The following is a 17,666-nucleotide window of genomic DNA, read 5'->3' on the forward strand; positions in this document are numbered from 1 at the left end:
CACACACGCAGAGACACACACACACACGCAGAGACACACACACACGCAGAGACACACACACACACGCAGAGACACACACACACGCAGAGACACACACACACACGCAGAGACACACACACACGCAGAGACACACACACACGCAGAGACACACACACACGCAGAGACACACACACACGCAGAGACACACACACACGCAGAGACACACACACACGCAGAGACACACACACACACGCAGAGACACACACACACGCAGAGACACACGCAGAGACACACGCAGAGACACACACAGAGACACACACACACGCAGAGACAGACACGCAGAGACAGACACGCAGAGACACGCAGAGACACACACGCAGAGACACACACGCAGAGACACACACACACACACACACACGCAGAGACACACACACGCAGAGACACACACACGCAGAGACACACACACGCAGAGACACACACACACACGCAGAGACACACACACGCAGAGACACACACACGCAGAGACACACACACGCAGAGACACACACACGCAGAGACACACACACACAGAGACACACACACACGCAGAGACACACACACACACACGCAGAGACACACACACACACGCAGAGACACACACACACACACACACGCAGAGACACACACACACGCGCAGAGACACACACACGCGCAGAGACACACACACACACGCGCAGAGACACACACACACACACACGCGCAGAGACACACACACACGCGCAGAGACACACACACACGCGCAGAGACACACACACACGCGCAGAGACACACACACACGCGCAGAGACACACACACACGCACAGAGACACACACGCGCAGAGACACACACACACGCACAGAGACACACGCAGAGACACACACACACGCACAGAGACACACGCAGAGACACACACACACGCAGAGACACACACACGCAGAGACACACACACGCAGAGACACACACACGCAGAGACACACACACGCAGAGACACACACACGCAGAGACACACACACACGCAGAGACACACACACACACACGCAGAGACACACACGCAGAGACACACACACACGCAGAGACACACACGCAGAGACACACACAGAGACACACACGCAGAGACACACGCAGAGACAGACACACACACGCAGAGACACACACAGAGACACACACGCAGAGACACACGCAGAGACAGACACACACACGCAGAGACACACACACACACAGAGACACACACGCAGAGACACACACGCAGAGACACACACGCAGAGACACACACACGCAGAGACACACGCAGAGACACACGCAGAGACACACACACGCAGAGACACACGCAGAGACACACGCAGAGACACACGCAGAGACACACGCAGAGACACACGCAGAGACAGACACACACACGCAGAGACACACGCAGAGACAGACACACACACACGCAGAGACACACACAGGCACACACACACACACACACGCAGAGACACACACGCAGAGACACACACACACGCAGAGACACACACACACACACACGCAGAGAGACACACACACACACGCAGAGACACACACACACACGCAGAGACACACACACACACACGCAGAGACACACACACACACACACGCAGAGACACACACACACACACGCAGAGACACACACACACGCACACGCAGAGACACACACACACGCACGCAGAGACACACACACACGCACGCAGAGACACACACACACGCACGCAGAGACACACACGCACGCACGCAGAGACACACACACACACGCAGAGACACACACACACGCAGAGACACACACACACACACGCAGAGACACACACACACACACACGCAGAGACACACACACACACACGCAGAGACACACACACACACGCAGAGACACACACACACACGCAGAGACACACACACACGCAGAGACACACACACACGCAGAGACACACACACACGCAGAGACACACACACGCAGACACACACACACGCAGACACACACACACGCAGAGACACACACACGCAGAGACACACACACGCAGAGACACACACACGCAGAGACACACACACACGCAGAGACACACACACGCAGAGACACACACACGCAGAGACACACACACACGCGCAGAGACACACACACACGCGCAGAGACACACACACACACGCGCAGAGACACACACACACGCGCAGAGACACACACACACGCGCAGAGACACACACACACGCACAGAGACACACACACACGCACAGAGACACACACACGCAGACGCGTACGGTCAAATCTGAAGGATCTAAACATTTATCGGGCCACAGGCTTGGAACAGACCATCAGCGTAGTCAGACAAGGATCCCATGAAGTCACTATATATCCGCAGTTACCACCTATCCTGACTGACACTTGATGGACCCCATGATGATGCTAGGAGCTGCAGAATATTTTGGCCCATACATGGTACGATTTGCTGCCAATTAGGTTTAAAATTGCCATAAAGAGTGCATGAGCTCCATTTGAACTAAGTAAAAAATGATGGGTACTTCCGTTTTACGACAACAAAAATGTGACATTTACCTGAATTTAATTGAATACAAAATGAAAATTATTCCGATATCTCATTAAGTTTTATTATCTTGGTCTTACAAACAGAGTAAATGTATTTAGGGGGATTGTAATCATTCAGCAAATAAACAACTTCTCTGTACCTACGGCATGAAGAGAGCCACTGCTCCATGAAGGTGACTCAACATAAGGCAATTGAATGCTATGTGCCTAATGAACATGAAATTAACAGTCTTGTTATCATGAACCGATTCTACAATGTTGTACAGTAGGGAGACAAAAGGTAATGTATGCATGGAGAGAAAGGTCAGACAGCGAAAATGCAGTTTTCTGATGTGCTCTCATGCACCCCTTTCTGTATAGTTATACCTAGTTTTTAAAGCGAGCACTTCGGTTCCTGCATCCAGATAACAGCAAATGACAAAAGGTGTCACATGTTGCCTCCTCTAATGGGATGTACTGGGTGGATCAGGGGGTTTCAGGCTAGGCTCAGTTATGTACCAGATTCTGTGACCAACCATATGAGAAATGCTGCAGGACAACATTCTAATAAACTTCAGGACGTCTTATTAGACTGCTGGGACTGACAAGACATTACATTGGCAACATATCCAGGGCACATTTTATACACACAAAAGCACATTGATATGTTCATTTTAATTAAAAAAATATCTGGACATGTCACACATAAAATAAAGCCCCGATGATCTCATACCGTCGTGGCTTTAAGAATTAAAGGAGGCAGCTACTTAGCAGAGGAAGAAGGAGTTCTTGTTAAATATTGGGGTGGGCGATGGCAGGTAACAGGTACTTTTGCTGGCACACACATTCCTATCTCAGTGTACGGCATTAGCACAGATACAGTTCAGAAGCTGAAGAGGGGTTCGTATGGGTGCGAAACATGGAAGATGTACCCCAAGAGCTTTATCTTGTTTGGTAAATTGACGTCATCACAATAATTCATGTTATTTGGGGGACAACTTGCTGGGTAAATGGTTTCATACATGATGCAATGTTCCACTAGCAAAAAGTTGTTATTGTTATTACACAATTGAATTATTTTCTGTGGAATATGGACAACAGAATTCATATTTAAAATGAGTATACAAGACAAGAAGGTGCATATAATAAATTGTAACCACAAAGAGAGTAAAGCTATAACAGTGAATAAATAGCAACAAAAAAGCCAAATCTACCTAATACCATATATAGTATAGTGTACCCTACCATGAAATATAAGGGTATCAGAGCTTCTGCTTTCATGCATGTCAAAGAACCAAGGTGACTTCTATTAACCTTCTATTTCACAGTAGCGAGTACATTATTCATTATAATAAACCAGTACATGAGTATTCCAATTACTATATTAAATTATGCTTGTTATATTTATTTTTTTGTTAAATTATTTGTCTTAATGAAGGAAAGGAAAGCTGTCACCCCATCACATAGTTGTGAGGCGATTCGGGCTTTAACAGGATGCCGCATGGAGTGGGGGGTTGCTGTGTCACTGCTGACTGGTAATTCTGATGCAGAAGGGGAGAAAGGAGACAAACAGTAGTAATGGTTACATTCTGGGTATAAATAAAAAGGACTCTGGCATAGATGAGGGATGTCTTAACAGGACAACCAGTGGTGTCAGCTGTGAGAACGCTATCGTCATCTCTGTAAACCTTTGTCTATACAGTTATTACTGCCCCGATCATACGCATTCTGCAGGTAGGATAGTCCCCTTTGCAGGTTTTATACCCATTGTAATACAGGGCTAGAAGCCACGCCAGATACAGGGATTATCCTGAATACATGCTGGGATTTAGACGGGCAATGTTTGGTGTTGTTTGAACCACTGAAAGTTTGAGTGCACAACGGGACACACACTAAAAGCATTTTCCCATACCATACAGATGTATAAGAATTCAGGCATTAATTCATACATTGTAATGGACCATTAAAAGGACAGTGAAAGATACAACTGCGATAAGACTAATTTGCCATGAACATATCAGGCGTTAATGGAACAGCAAGCTTCATATTGTCGTGTCTGCAGATACACTGCTACATTCTTCACAGATGACAGCAATATTTCTTGTAGGAAGAGGGATATGAAAAAATAGGAAACTGCAATCTAATGAGGATACTGGCTATCCCCCCCAATCAGTGACAAAGATGATCTGGGTGAGGTTGGCTTTAGGAAACTCAACTGTTCTCCATATTGTAACCATGGGGGAAATTAAGGGGTCTCTGTCAATATAGTAAGTAATGATCTCTTACAAAGTCCACTCCGCTTAGTAATGTAAAAGTGTCATATTAGTACCGGCCCTTTGGTGTTTTGCAGCATATTGCTGGCTAAATTTAATCACAGGAACAAGCAGCTGCGCCCAGCAGGACACTAGGACTTTGATGGTGCACAATGTGATGAAGCAAAGCGATAACCGTGGTTAGAGCAACAAGCAGACCTCTAGGTCTTCCGGCACACGTTACCAAATGGTCCGAATGTGTAATGGGCCGAAGCAGCAGCTCAGCTGAGCCAAGCACTGCTGCAGGCCTTGGTATCCAGCACAAGATGACAGGAGCAGAAGGACACACATTCATAAAGTGAATAAATGTAATGTTTGAGGAGGTGGTGTTCAAATTAATGTTACCTCAAAATCTTTATTACATGATTAAGACATGAGATAAAAAGTTGTAGGTACTGCTAATTAATATAAGGTTTACAGCTGTTATTTACTTTTTATTTTAGGCGTCTCTTACGCAGATCTCTATTAGAAATATCACTTTTCCACTTGTACATATTTAATATTAAGCAACTTCAGTGAGCATTACTGAAGTTCACATTAATGTTCTAGGTGATGATCACAAAGGGTGCAGCCGACACAATGACACATCGCGCCTCGCTTACCTACTGGACTGAACATGTGCATCTTCAAATCCGTTTTCTTTTCTGCTATATGAATATCCTCTATTTCCTTCTCACTGGTATTAGTAAATGTAATCTGCACGGACACCATCTGCGTTCCAAAAATGCACGGCAGCCGTGGGAAGTAGTAGTGGGCTGATAGACCTTTACCACTCATTCGATGGAGAAGTTCATGTGTGGTTGTGGGGACGAAAGGCGCCGTACACACCTGTGGGGTACAGAAGAGGCACGGGAACAGGAATTAAAATAAAGGATGAACCTGGCATTTATTTATGTTGTTCATTTACTGTCCTGTGCACTTTACATCTGCTGCTTAAGCCAGATTGCGCCCACCCCAAACCAAACAAAGAATAAAATAATAAAAAATAATAAAAAAGCCAACTGGTATTAAAGGCTTAGGTCATGCCTGGGCAACCTGTGGCTCTCTAGGTGTTGTGAAAGTACAAGCCCCAGCACGCTTTGCCACGCGGTAGCTGGGACTTGTCTCACAAGATCTGGAGAGCCACAGTTTGGCCAGGCCTGTGATATATTTAGTACCCTGGCCAGAGTCAGCCTGAGAGTTTCCTCTATGACCGGTAAAGATTTGCAGAGTGTCAGCACACTGTCACAGTGAAATGTACAAGTAAGATAGAGAATGGCATCAAATCAATGGCCCCATCCACATCTGCAACATGCACAATGGCCGAAAAGAAATCCCTTGCACATATAAAGATACAACATCTCAGTCCTACATACCACTATACACATGAAACTCAACCTCTAACACGAATAGATGAGAATGGAGAGCAGAAAGTTTCCAGTGATCAGGAAAAGACCAGCACAGAACTTATGCATCGTATTTGTAAGTGATGAAGTCGCACCTTTGGATGGTTTATGAAAATAACCAATCAATTCTGCAGACACAACGTTATTTCTAAAGGAAATCTATGTGATTCCTGATGCCTGCAGATACACAGCAGCAAAGCACACATTTTATCAGTTTATTACGGTAAGCAAATAAGCGTGGAATGAGAGGGCACATAACTGTCTACTTAGCGCTTACTGAAACATTTATAAGAGCTGTTATCTCCCTAATAACAGACAGACAGCGTGCAATTTTAAAGAGGAGAAAAGCTTCATATTTTTTAACACTTCACTAAAAAGTAACTGAAGAGTGTAAAATGAAAAATACTCTGTGCAGTTAGCTGGTAATGGACCATATTATCAACTCGAGTTAGATTTATAGGATACAAACTAGTCGCTAATAGTTATTTTATGACATAGCATGTCTGCTTTTTTAAGGTTATTAAGATTAAAATCGTGAAACTTTCTAGAACGGAAAGAAATGAATTATAATTTGTAAGAGAAAATAAAATAAAAAATGGAAAATGGTTGTTTCAGGTGAAAGCTTGGAACAGAAAAACAAGAGCTATTCTGAATGTAAATCAGTGGGCAATGCTCACACATTCAGCGCTATACAAGATATTGTACTAGCTTAACATATATTGCAATATGTGGAACTAACATTCCATGTTTTAATATAGAAAAGTAGTTAGTACAGCAGTAATTATATGTTTGGAGAGTGAATATATCTCTCTCGCTCTCCATCTACCGTATCTCTCTCTCTCGCTCTCCATCTACCGTATCTCTCCATCTACCGTATCTCTCTCTCTCGCTCTCCATCTACCGTACCTCTCCATCTACCGTATCTCTCTCTCTCGCTCTCCATCTACCGTACCTCTCCATCTACCGTATCTCTCTCTCTCGCTCTCCATCTACCGTACCTCTCCATCTACCGTACCTCTCCATCTACCGTACCTCTCCATCTACCGTACCTCTCCATCTACCGTACCTCTCCATCTACCGTACCTCTCCATCTACCGTACCTCTCCATCTACCGTACCTCTCCATCTACCGTACCTCTCTCTCTCTCGCTCTCCATCTACCGTACCTCTCCATCTACCGTACCTCTCCATCTACCGTACCTCTCCATCTACCGTACCTCTCTCTCTCTCGCTCTCCATCTACCGTACCTCTCCATCTACCGTATCTCTCTCTCTCGCTCTCCATCTACCGTACCGCTCCATCTACCGTACCTCTCCATCTACCGTACCTCTCCATCTACCGTACCTCTCCATCTACCGTACCTCTCCATCTACCGTATCTCTCTCTCTCGCTCGCTCTCCATCTACCGTACCTCTCCATCTACCGTATCTCTCTCTCTCGCTCGCTCTCCATCTACCGTACCTCTCCATCTACCGTATCTCTCTCTCTCGCTCTCCATCTACCGTACCTCTCCATCTACCGTACCGCTCCATCTATCTACCTCTCCATCTACCGTACCTCTCCATCTACCGTACCTCTCCATCTACCGTATCTCTCCATCTACCATACCTCTCCATCTACCGTATCTCTCTCTCTCGCTCTCCATCTACCGTACCTCTCCATCTACCGTACCTCTCCATCTCGCTCTCCATCTACCGTACCTCTCCATCTACCGTATCTCTCTCTCTCGCTCTCCATCTACCGTACCTCTCCATCTACCGTATCTCTCTCTCTCGCTCTCCATCTACCGTACCTCTCCATCTACCGTACCTCTCCATCTACCGTACCTCTCCATCTACCGTATCTCTCTCTCTCCCTCTCCATCTACCGTACCTCTCCATCTACCGTATCTCTCTCTCTCGCTCTCCATCTACCGTACCTCTCCATCTACCGTACCTCTCCATCTACCGTACCTCTCCATCTACCGTACCTCTCCATCTACCGTACCTCTCCATCTCTGTGTACACAAGGCAAGGAATATATGAAGAGTGGCATCAGACAGCATTTTTAATGACTGTCCATCAGCCAACCTATGGTGACCTAAAGATTTGGCTTTTATTGCTCTCTAAGGAAGAAGCCAAACCAAATAATGTAAAAAGTAGCAGAGGCTTATACACAGGCTAGCCAGGCAATTTTCGGGCTGAAACAATATTCATAAGAATGTATCCTATAAATTCGCTACAAATCAAACCTCCCAACTGTCCCAATTTGAGAGCTCTGTTCCCGTCATCCCGATTGGGGCAGCTTTGACTTGCGGGTGTGAAATTTGGGAGGAAGAGTCTGTTCACTGCTGCTCTGCATAGCAATAAATAGGAGGGAAGGATAATATGGGGCAACTTACTTCAAAAGTGATGGTCACGCCCCCAGGGGTGTGGCCACATCCTCACTGTGACATGAGCATGCCCTCATTGCCAGACCTCCTATCCCGAATGAAGAGGCGGCAAGTTTCGGAGGTATGTATAAACCAGTCACATCCTTGCCATACTCTATTCATATAACTAACAATCAGGTTACATTTAGGAACAATTAGCAAAACCTAATAGAGCCCATAACAACATATAATAATGTATACATGAGTACAGCTGCATTACATAAGCCAAAGTATTTTTCATAAAACATTTTACTCCCTCCGCTCAGTATAGTCCCTATATCTCATGTGCTTCATATAAACCTTTCGATGCTCTCAAAGAGAAAAGTCTCACAAGGCTCAGTGTCTCTAGCGAGCAGAGCGGCAAATGTCTACCGCTGATTCCAGTTCATAGTGGTGGCACCAGAGGAGGAGGGACGAGGGTATGGCCAGATTAATCCTCTTTTGGCCTCAAAGACAATTTAGTAGCTGGGCTGGTTTCTATTTGTGTAGCTATTACATCAGAGAAAATGGTGCCAATGACCGGTCTCAGCCAAGCTTCTAACTAAGGGTCATCCAAAGCAGCTCTAGGAGGTTTGTAGTTCTGAATTAAAAGGTTTTAGATACAGGGACAGGTCCATGTTACTATTAACCTCTATTAAAATAAAATTAGATAACATTCATGAAGATGGACAGCATGGGGATATTCAAGCTACGGCAGTGATAGGACAAACAGAAAAGTCTGGGAGCATTTAGTTAACACTCTGCAAGATTCCTCCAAAGTAATTCTTATGACTTATGTTTGCTACTTCCAATATCTTTATGAGGCCGCTTAAAATCAATCCAAGCAAAATGTTGTTGCACAAAACTTCTAAAAATAGAGCAAAATGAGCCATCACTTCACAAAGAGGACCACAACAGGTGTGTGTAATGCTATATAAAGGGACATTCTAACATTCAGCTTGTTTTATGGAAGTATTTTAGCAAATCTGTTCCTTCTGAATCCGCTTTCTATTCAATTCCATAAAGGAATCATTGATATGTACTTGTAACTGTAGCATGTTCAGGTGCATTATATATGACTGATCTGACACAGATTTTAAACAATCAATACTGAAGCAACAATACAGATTATACATCCGACCTCTTACCGATGGCAATCCAAGAAATGGACAGGTCTATGGGACACAGCCTGTTCTATTAACCATCAGTGAACGCACTGGACTCTATGGAGTGTCCTCCAATGGTCCCTGTAACCCTAAAGTACAAATGCTGGCTACCGCTGCAAGTTACCATTGTGTTTAACATACGGCATCACTGGCATTTTCCAAACACCAGTGGGTAGCCAGCCTTAAGGAAATAAACTTAATAAGAAAAAATACATGCAAAAAAAACCAAGACAAAAAAGAAACCATACATCGCTAAGCAAAGCATTATTCCCATATATCTGGTATCAGATCTTTGTCTTGTCCCAAATTAAGTAACTTAACTGATTGAATGATTCTACTAAGCTCTTCTCTTTTCCTCTGGCAAAAGTACAAACCATCTTATTCATAACCTTGACTAAACCGAAACCCGTGCTTTGAAGAAGTGACAAAGTGAAAAGAACAAGAAAGCTGATGGAAGGGGTCCATTATGTATCAACTTAAAGAAAGGCAAAGTGATTGATGAAAGTCCCAGTCACCTTCACTGTGAGCAGCTGTACCTGTATCCTTTAAGTCAAATGACCTGAAAATCCTGCTGACAGCCTAACATTCACCACAAGGATACGCTGCTCAGAACTGCGCTTTAACATTATTTTAATTGCCAGCAAATTGTAGTGAGGGAGTTTCAAAGTAAGATCTGATCAGGGTGGTTTTATATTATAAAAACCCACGACCCTAATGTAGACAAAATCAATATAAGAAAACAAGTGTTACTGGTTTATCCAGAATACAAATATGTATTTCAGATACAGTATTCAACAGATCAGATAAGAAATGAATTTACGTGTTACAGTGAAAGGGTTAACACTGACTACAGCTTAATCACATCAAGACCAGCAGCAGATACAAATGCAGGTCTGAGACCCGCTTGCATCTCCCCTTTTGAGCAAGTAATGCAGTGACTGATCTGTAAGCTTGTAGTGTGCTGTAGTCATGGACCAAGTAGATATACCCTAGTATCTGACACTGACCATCTCAACAGCTGTGTGTGTCCTTATACAGGAGGCAACTATATCTACTACACTCATCATCATGATAGAATAAAAAAAGTTATTGTGCTTTTATATGGTTATGGTAATCCTCTGCATCTGGTAAAACCGCACGTTCACATCTCCAAAATGACATAAAATTGAAAAACAAAATCAGAGGACGACTATTAAGTGCTGCATTTACCTGAAGAGCAGGGCGAAGACACTGGTACTAATAGAGCTCAGGAATACAGTGGGCTAGATTTACTAAGCTGTGGGTTTGAAAAAGTGGGGATGTTGCCTATAGCAACCAATCAGATTCTAGCTGTGATTTTGTAGAATGTACTAAATAAATGAAAGCTAGAATCTGATTGGTTGCTATAGGCAACATCCCCACTTTTTCAAACCCTCAGCTTAGTAAATCTAGCCCAGTGTATTTATAAACCTGGATTTCTGGAACAAGAGGACACAATCCGAGGGAGGAAGACTGAAGGGCAACATAAGGAAGAACTTTTTCTTTACCAAAGGATTATAGATGAATAGAATAATTCCCCAGCAGTTGTGGTAGAGACCCGTTATCACAGAATGCATGTGACAAACATACGCAGTTCTTAAGACTTACACAGAAAATATTAAGAAAATACAAAAACTCGCCCTAAAAAACCCCCAAAAACAAACCTCACATGTTAAAAAGTAAGTGCACAATGACACTGACTCCAGGACCTAAGTTCTTTTCTGCCATCTAAATCTACGTTTCTCTATGGGGAATGGGGTGCTAAGGGAGAGTGCTTGTCATTGGCCAGCTAATTTACACAGGGGTTGGAAGTCTTAGGCAGGCGCATACCCAAGATACCTGGGCATATAGGATACCGAACATAACAAAATTACAGAATAGCGAAAACCCACCAAGAAATAAATCCTTATAGATCAGCATAGTATGTAGCAGGTGTATGGATTACTGTCTGGAGCATTTATACAATTGTGGTTACTCTGCATTCAGTCCTTAGTTGCGGTAAAGATTGTGCTTCCTAAGATCTCCTGATAGCGGGTTGCAGAATGTGAATGGAATCTGTAAGAATACTTTTTGTTTCGCTTATACACTGAAAACTATTACCTTTAGTGACACCCAAGACTTACTATCTACACATGTATCTACCAGCTTTATGTTTATATTATATGTATATGGCATCAATTAAACCCCAGTACTATGGGAGGTATGATACAGGATTACATTTGTTCCACTTATCACCAATAATCTTATTCATATAAATACTTTGTTAAATTGAGAAAATGCTCCATTATATTTTTAGTAAAAAGTATATAAACCCCTCACTAGTATGGATAGATGGAAATATACAGAGAAATTAATTCTAAGCAGTGCAATTTATGCCAAGTTATTTTACTGAAAAATACATGCTAATGAGTATACATATTATAATTTTCCCCTTAAACAATACAAACGATGCACTTCTGCAGAGGTAAGAAATCGTCCATCACTTGTCTACTAAATACAAAGTGATTTCTTCAAATCAAATCCCTAAAAAGCAGTTGACAATGGACTTGACAGCCAAGTCGTATTTTGACCTTCTGTGAGACGACCTCTCGCTTTGATTTCTTAATCCATTTGCTCATGTGCACATCACACAGAACAAGATGAGTCTTCCTTCCCCACAAGGCAGGAAACCCATTGAAATGAACATTTCACCATCTAACAGTGACACACTTGAGAGGTAAGAAGAAAAAAAAAAAATATATATATATATCTGCACACAATCTGCTGCTTGTGTGGGGGACACAGCAAGACTTCCTCTGGGCATTTATTACCTGTTAAGAAACAATCTTTTGGTGAGTGGCAGTTCAGGGTTTTCGAGAGCAGGCTGCAATATTTCTCCGGGTCTGCTGAGTCATAATTAAAGCTGAACTGAGCGGAATTGGAGAGGGAAGGTCAGTAAGGTGCCATATGAGAGATGAGGCTGGGCTGATCGGGACCAAATGAACAAATTATGATGGGCCCCACTCAATGTGATGAGGTCAAATGCTTGTTTCTACCCACTGACAGTTCAATTTCCCTGAAATGTCTCTCGATTCTCTATGAACTAATTATGAATGAAACGTTATCACCTGCCCACACCAAAACGGGCCTAAATGCTATTTGTTGGTGCTTCTAATGTCAAAACATTGTCTGAAGCAGCATCATGGCAGAATATTCTACTTCTAGAACACACTATGGGGTAGCATTTAAATATCTATAATGTTATACAAGGCATTGGCTGTCCATCCCCAAAACAAACATAAATGGCTTCTTGTGGAGAGAATGGTGTTAAACTGTTTCCACGGCAACAATAATTCTTGCAATAGGTTTTTAGCAATATGTATTTGGTGCAGTTTCCTGAACCTAGATGCTGAGCAACAATGCGATAAAATACTATTTGACATAAATGTCCCTCAATATTAAAAATTATGAGCTAGTTGCAGTTACATCACCTATAACATTACTGCTTAAAAATACCTTGTATTAGAATATATGTCTTTTAAAACAGTGAGAACCCCTAATAGACAGATTAACTGTTAAGCAGAGTACCTATAAGGGTAAATGCGTGTACTGTTAAGGGTAAGCACATAGACGTACACACCCAAACTGAGCAGGGTCAATGTTTACAAGGTGTGACCCCAGAGCTCACGTCTAGCAGTAGTGATAACAGTACAACCACACATTCCTCATTCTCACATCACACCAGCTCTTCTACATTCTCCTCCTAATGTACTGTTCATTTTACCCTTATTGATATTTTATATAACTCCTGACAAGATGGGAAAATTGGGTTGCCTTTAAAGTACAAAATATTTAATTTTTTTTTAAAAAAACATGCGCCTATGTCCAACAGACTGGTAAATGCGGCGTTCACACAACACTGCCAATCTACAGGACTAACAAAGACAGCTGGCAATCAAGGATTTAGACAACCTCGAGATAGTAATACATAAAATATACTTGTTGAAATGTGGAAATATCACTTAAATATTTCCATTGGCAAAAACAAAACGGTCCTTGTGTGTGACTATTGCTTGTTGGAAATACTCTATTTAGCATGTGTACTATATATAGTTCCTATTGCAGTATACCATAACCATGTACAGGACTAAATACCTGGTGCTCCTAGATCATATACACATGACAGTAGCCTTTAAAAAAAGCCATAAAAATTGGACACACACAGAGATACTGTCTTCAGCCCTCTGTCACCAGGTGCTGAGATCATTCTCAGGTTAAGATGGGTACACACACTACAGAAATGTCGACCAACTTTTTATGCCGAGCGATTTTACATGCGATCGATGTTCCGATCGCTAAGTCCATGGACTGCATACACACTAGCCTTGTTTAGGACGATAAAGGGAAGAGCGGACGTCCCTTTAGCGACTTTTTACAGCCATGTTGTCGTGAGCAATGACTGTAATTTCGTACTCACTGTTGTGGATCGGTCAGAAGTTTATACACACTACACAGCGGAAACGAGATTGGAACGAAAATATTAAACGGTACGACCAACCAAATGAGGCGATAATCGTCCATTTGGGCAGACTTTCGACCATCGTGTCACTACACACACTGACCCGACTTTTGAACGAGCGGTCGTATGTCGGCTGATTGAGCCGATTATTGGACAAAAACAGTGTAGTGTGTACCCAGCTTTACACTGGGAAGATGACTGTACATACAGGCAGATAATGACCCGATCAACCACAATTAGATTGTTATTGGAGATATTCGCTGGCTTTAGTGTAGTGATAGATAGAGGTAGGTGTGTGTGTGTGTATATATATATATATATATATATATATATATATATACATACACCCTGAAAATGTCGCGTTGGGTACATTCTGAGACATCAACCATAATGACCGAGGCGGAACCTTTGGTAACAGCAGCTATTGATATTGCAATGATTACTGCAAGGACCCTTTCAGATGAGCCATTTCTATTATTGTAAGTATGTGCATTTAATGCTGATTTACATCAATAAAAGTTTTTACCATATATAAAACTATGAGGTGCTTCTTTGTTTATAAACCTCTTGAGATGCTACAAGTGAGGGACCATGAGATAAGGAGCACCCCAAGGATTCCTGGACTTGACTAATACAGATAAGTTTGAGTATATTCTATATTTGGTACAGGTTCAGTTGGCTTCACTATATATCTCACAACGTACCTGTGAAATACTACAATATTGGGCGCCTGTACCTCTCCTTTCATAGATTTTTGTGACCTGATTGAACAATGGGTATTTTAAGGTTGGTTGTCAACCTGGTTATAATCTGGATTCTTCATATGAACTGTTGACTGGGAAAGATACCAATTCCTGTATATATCCATCATTATCATGGTGCTGAAGCCACATACGGGAATAGAGAGAACACAGCTTTCTTTATGTCCGGCAGACATAAGCTACCGTTACATCCTAAATCAGACGATTAGAAGCAGCACACTAATGTCACACTACCCATCTACAATGATTTCATTCTATTAAGAAAGTCTGTTGACCACACGTGTAGTAGTGGACTAGTGTTAAGACAGATTTCTTGCAGGGTGCATCAGCTGCTCCTTACCGTGGCTTCTTGGCTGGGAATAATTCTGTATAACACGCATTATAATTGGCAAGCAGACCTCAGTCATTTTGTAATAATCATTGTTTCCAGGCATACAACCGCTGCACAAATGTCTGTGGATTTGCTTATTGTAAAGACTGATGAAGAGAAACTTGCAGCCTTGCCTACCAGCACTAATACATGCACTAACAAAGAACATTCACTTGAACGTTTTTACAAAAAAAAAAAAAGAGCACGCAAAAAACAAACAAAAACCCCAACAACCCCCACCCCAGACCCCTGCAGTACAGCACAACTGGGTATGGCAATTTGCTTTCATTTCGTTTGTTATAAATGTGGTTTTCATCTACTTTTCCAACAGATGAAAACACATGAATATTGGAATGTAAGAAAAGCGATCAGAGATCATAACCATCCTGGCACCACTTCTTACGTCCCAATCCTCACTAGTTCAGAAAATATTACTCGGACATTAGTCAAATCCTGGATCAGATGAGAACGTATGAAGCGTTCCAGCGCCTGACTAGGGCTGTAGTGCAGTAATGTGTCTCCCCAGGCTGTGACCACGCAGCGCACAGAACCAGAGGCCGCTCTCCAGCACAATCAGGCATAGAATAACGCACTTGTTACTATTTGCTTTTCTTTCCTTCCTCAAATTCACACTAATTGTACTGGTCTAAAGTTGTATCATAACGGCAGCTGCTTGCCCATCATTTGTATTTTCCTTGTTAATCCTGACGCGGTGAATTAACCTTTAATTACCATTGTTAAATTTGAAATGAGCCTTGTGTCTGTCTGGGGCCAGCTCCTTTCGGTGAATGAAGGCGCTGGAAAGAGAGAGGGGTCACTGAATATGTCCCATGTCATGTCTGATTGCTGCACAAAGTGTCAGGAGGGAGATCTTACCTTGCAAAACTATGAGCAACAGATTTTGGTCCTAACACTTATTGACAGTGCTATAACTGGAGAGGTAAATTAGTCTGCGGCTACCTCACTTCCTGCAGAAACCGTTACTAATCCCATGCACATACATACACAGGAATGGTACAATACAGAGTGATGGGTTGGGATAGAGGTCATTACTGTAAAGACCAGGGCTTACTGCACAGTGTAACACACTTTCTTTGTCCTTTTATTTTCAAAAAGTCTTAACAGTGTAATGTATAAAATGACAATTCATGTTTAACTCAGTATAAGTATAAACAACAGTTGATCTAAGTCATATATTTATCTCTATATATCTGTCTCAAACTGACACTTGCCTACACTTGCCATAGGCATTAGGCTAAAACGGAGATACTCAATCTTTTTGCAAGAATGTTACAGAGGAAGTGGTGCTATCCACAACACTGGTCTCAGTCACCTTATTATAGACTGTGACTCGGCAAGACTGCTCAGTACCCATTGTAGATATTACGATCCAGACACGCCAAGGAAAAGAATAATGAAAATAAAGGTTTAGCCTGATGTGTACAATTGTAGTAACGTAAAATTAATTGATTTCTCCGGAATATTACACAGGTTTTTAAATAAAATGTATTAGTTTGCATAATTAGCATCTTTGCACAGACTGTAGGAGTCACTGTTACGATTACTGGTCATGAACAGATTTAGTCAGTGACTAATAACATTTCACATACAGCAGCACTCAAACAGGAGCATCACAACACAACAATACCTAAACAATGGTATAAGTGAAATAATAAAAGTGTTCAGTGACAATTCATGGCATGTGGCTTATACAGAAGCATAATAAATGTCACACTGGGAAGTTTAGTGCCATCACCGGTTGGTGGGCAGGTTCAGTGCCATCACCGGTTGGTGGGCAGGTTCAGTGCCATCACCGGTTGGTGGGCAGGGTCAGTGCCATCACCGGTTGGTGGGCAGGGTCAGTGCCATCACCGGTTGGTGGGCAGGGTCAGTGCCATCACCGGTTGGTGGGCAGGTTAGTGCCATCACCGGTTGGTGGGCAGGTTAGTGCCATCACCGTTTGGTGGGCTGGTTAGTGCCATCACCGTTTGGTGGGCAGGTTAGTGCCATCACCAGTTGGTGGGCAGGTTTAGTGCCATCACCAACATTAAACTGTTGCAAATGAAAGAATTAGAGGTTACCGGTTATAGAATATTATCCTTAGGATATAATGTTATTCACTTGTCACTTTCACTCCATGTATGGGGAACAAATAAAATCACAAGGGACAAATAGATGTGAATAAGCCAGTAAACCAACCATTTCTGGTTAAGATTTACTAATTCAAGGAATTGTTTTATAGCAA

At 42.7% G+C, this 17,666-nt stretch overlaps 1 protein-coding gene across 1 annotated transcript in view; it reads right to left on the reverse strand.

Moving 5' to 3' along the window:
* Positions 1–17,666, reverse strand: part of AP3B1 (adaptor related protein complex 3 subunit beta 1) — a 150,766-nt gene that overhangs the window by 33,685 nt on the left and 99,415 nt on the right. Inside the window, 1 exon segment of the mRNA XM_075182307.1 lies at positions 5,437–5,662. Within this exon segment, the coding sequence (XP_075038408.1) occupies positions 5,437–5,662 (226 nt within the window).

This window comes from Mixophyes fleayi, chromosome 1 (assembly GCF_038048845.1).
Source record: "Mixophyes fleayi isolate aMixFle1 chromosome 1, aMixFle1.hap1, whole genome shotgun sequence".
NCBI lineage: Eukaryota > Metazoa > Chordata > Amphibia > Anura > Limnodynastidae > Mixophyes > Mixophyes fleayi.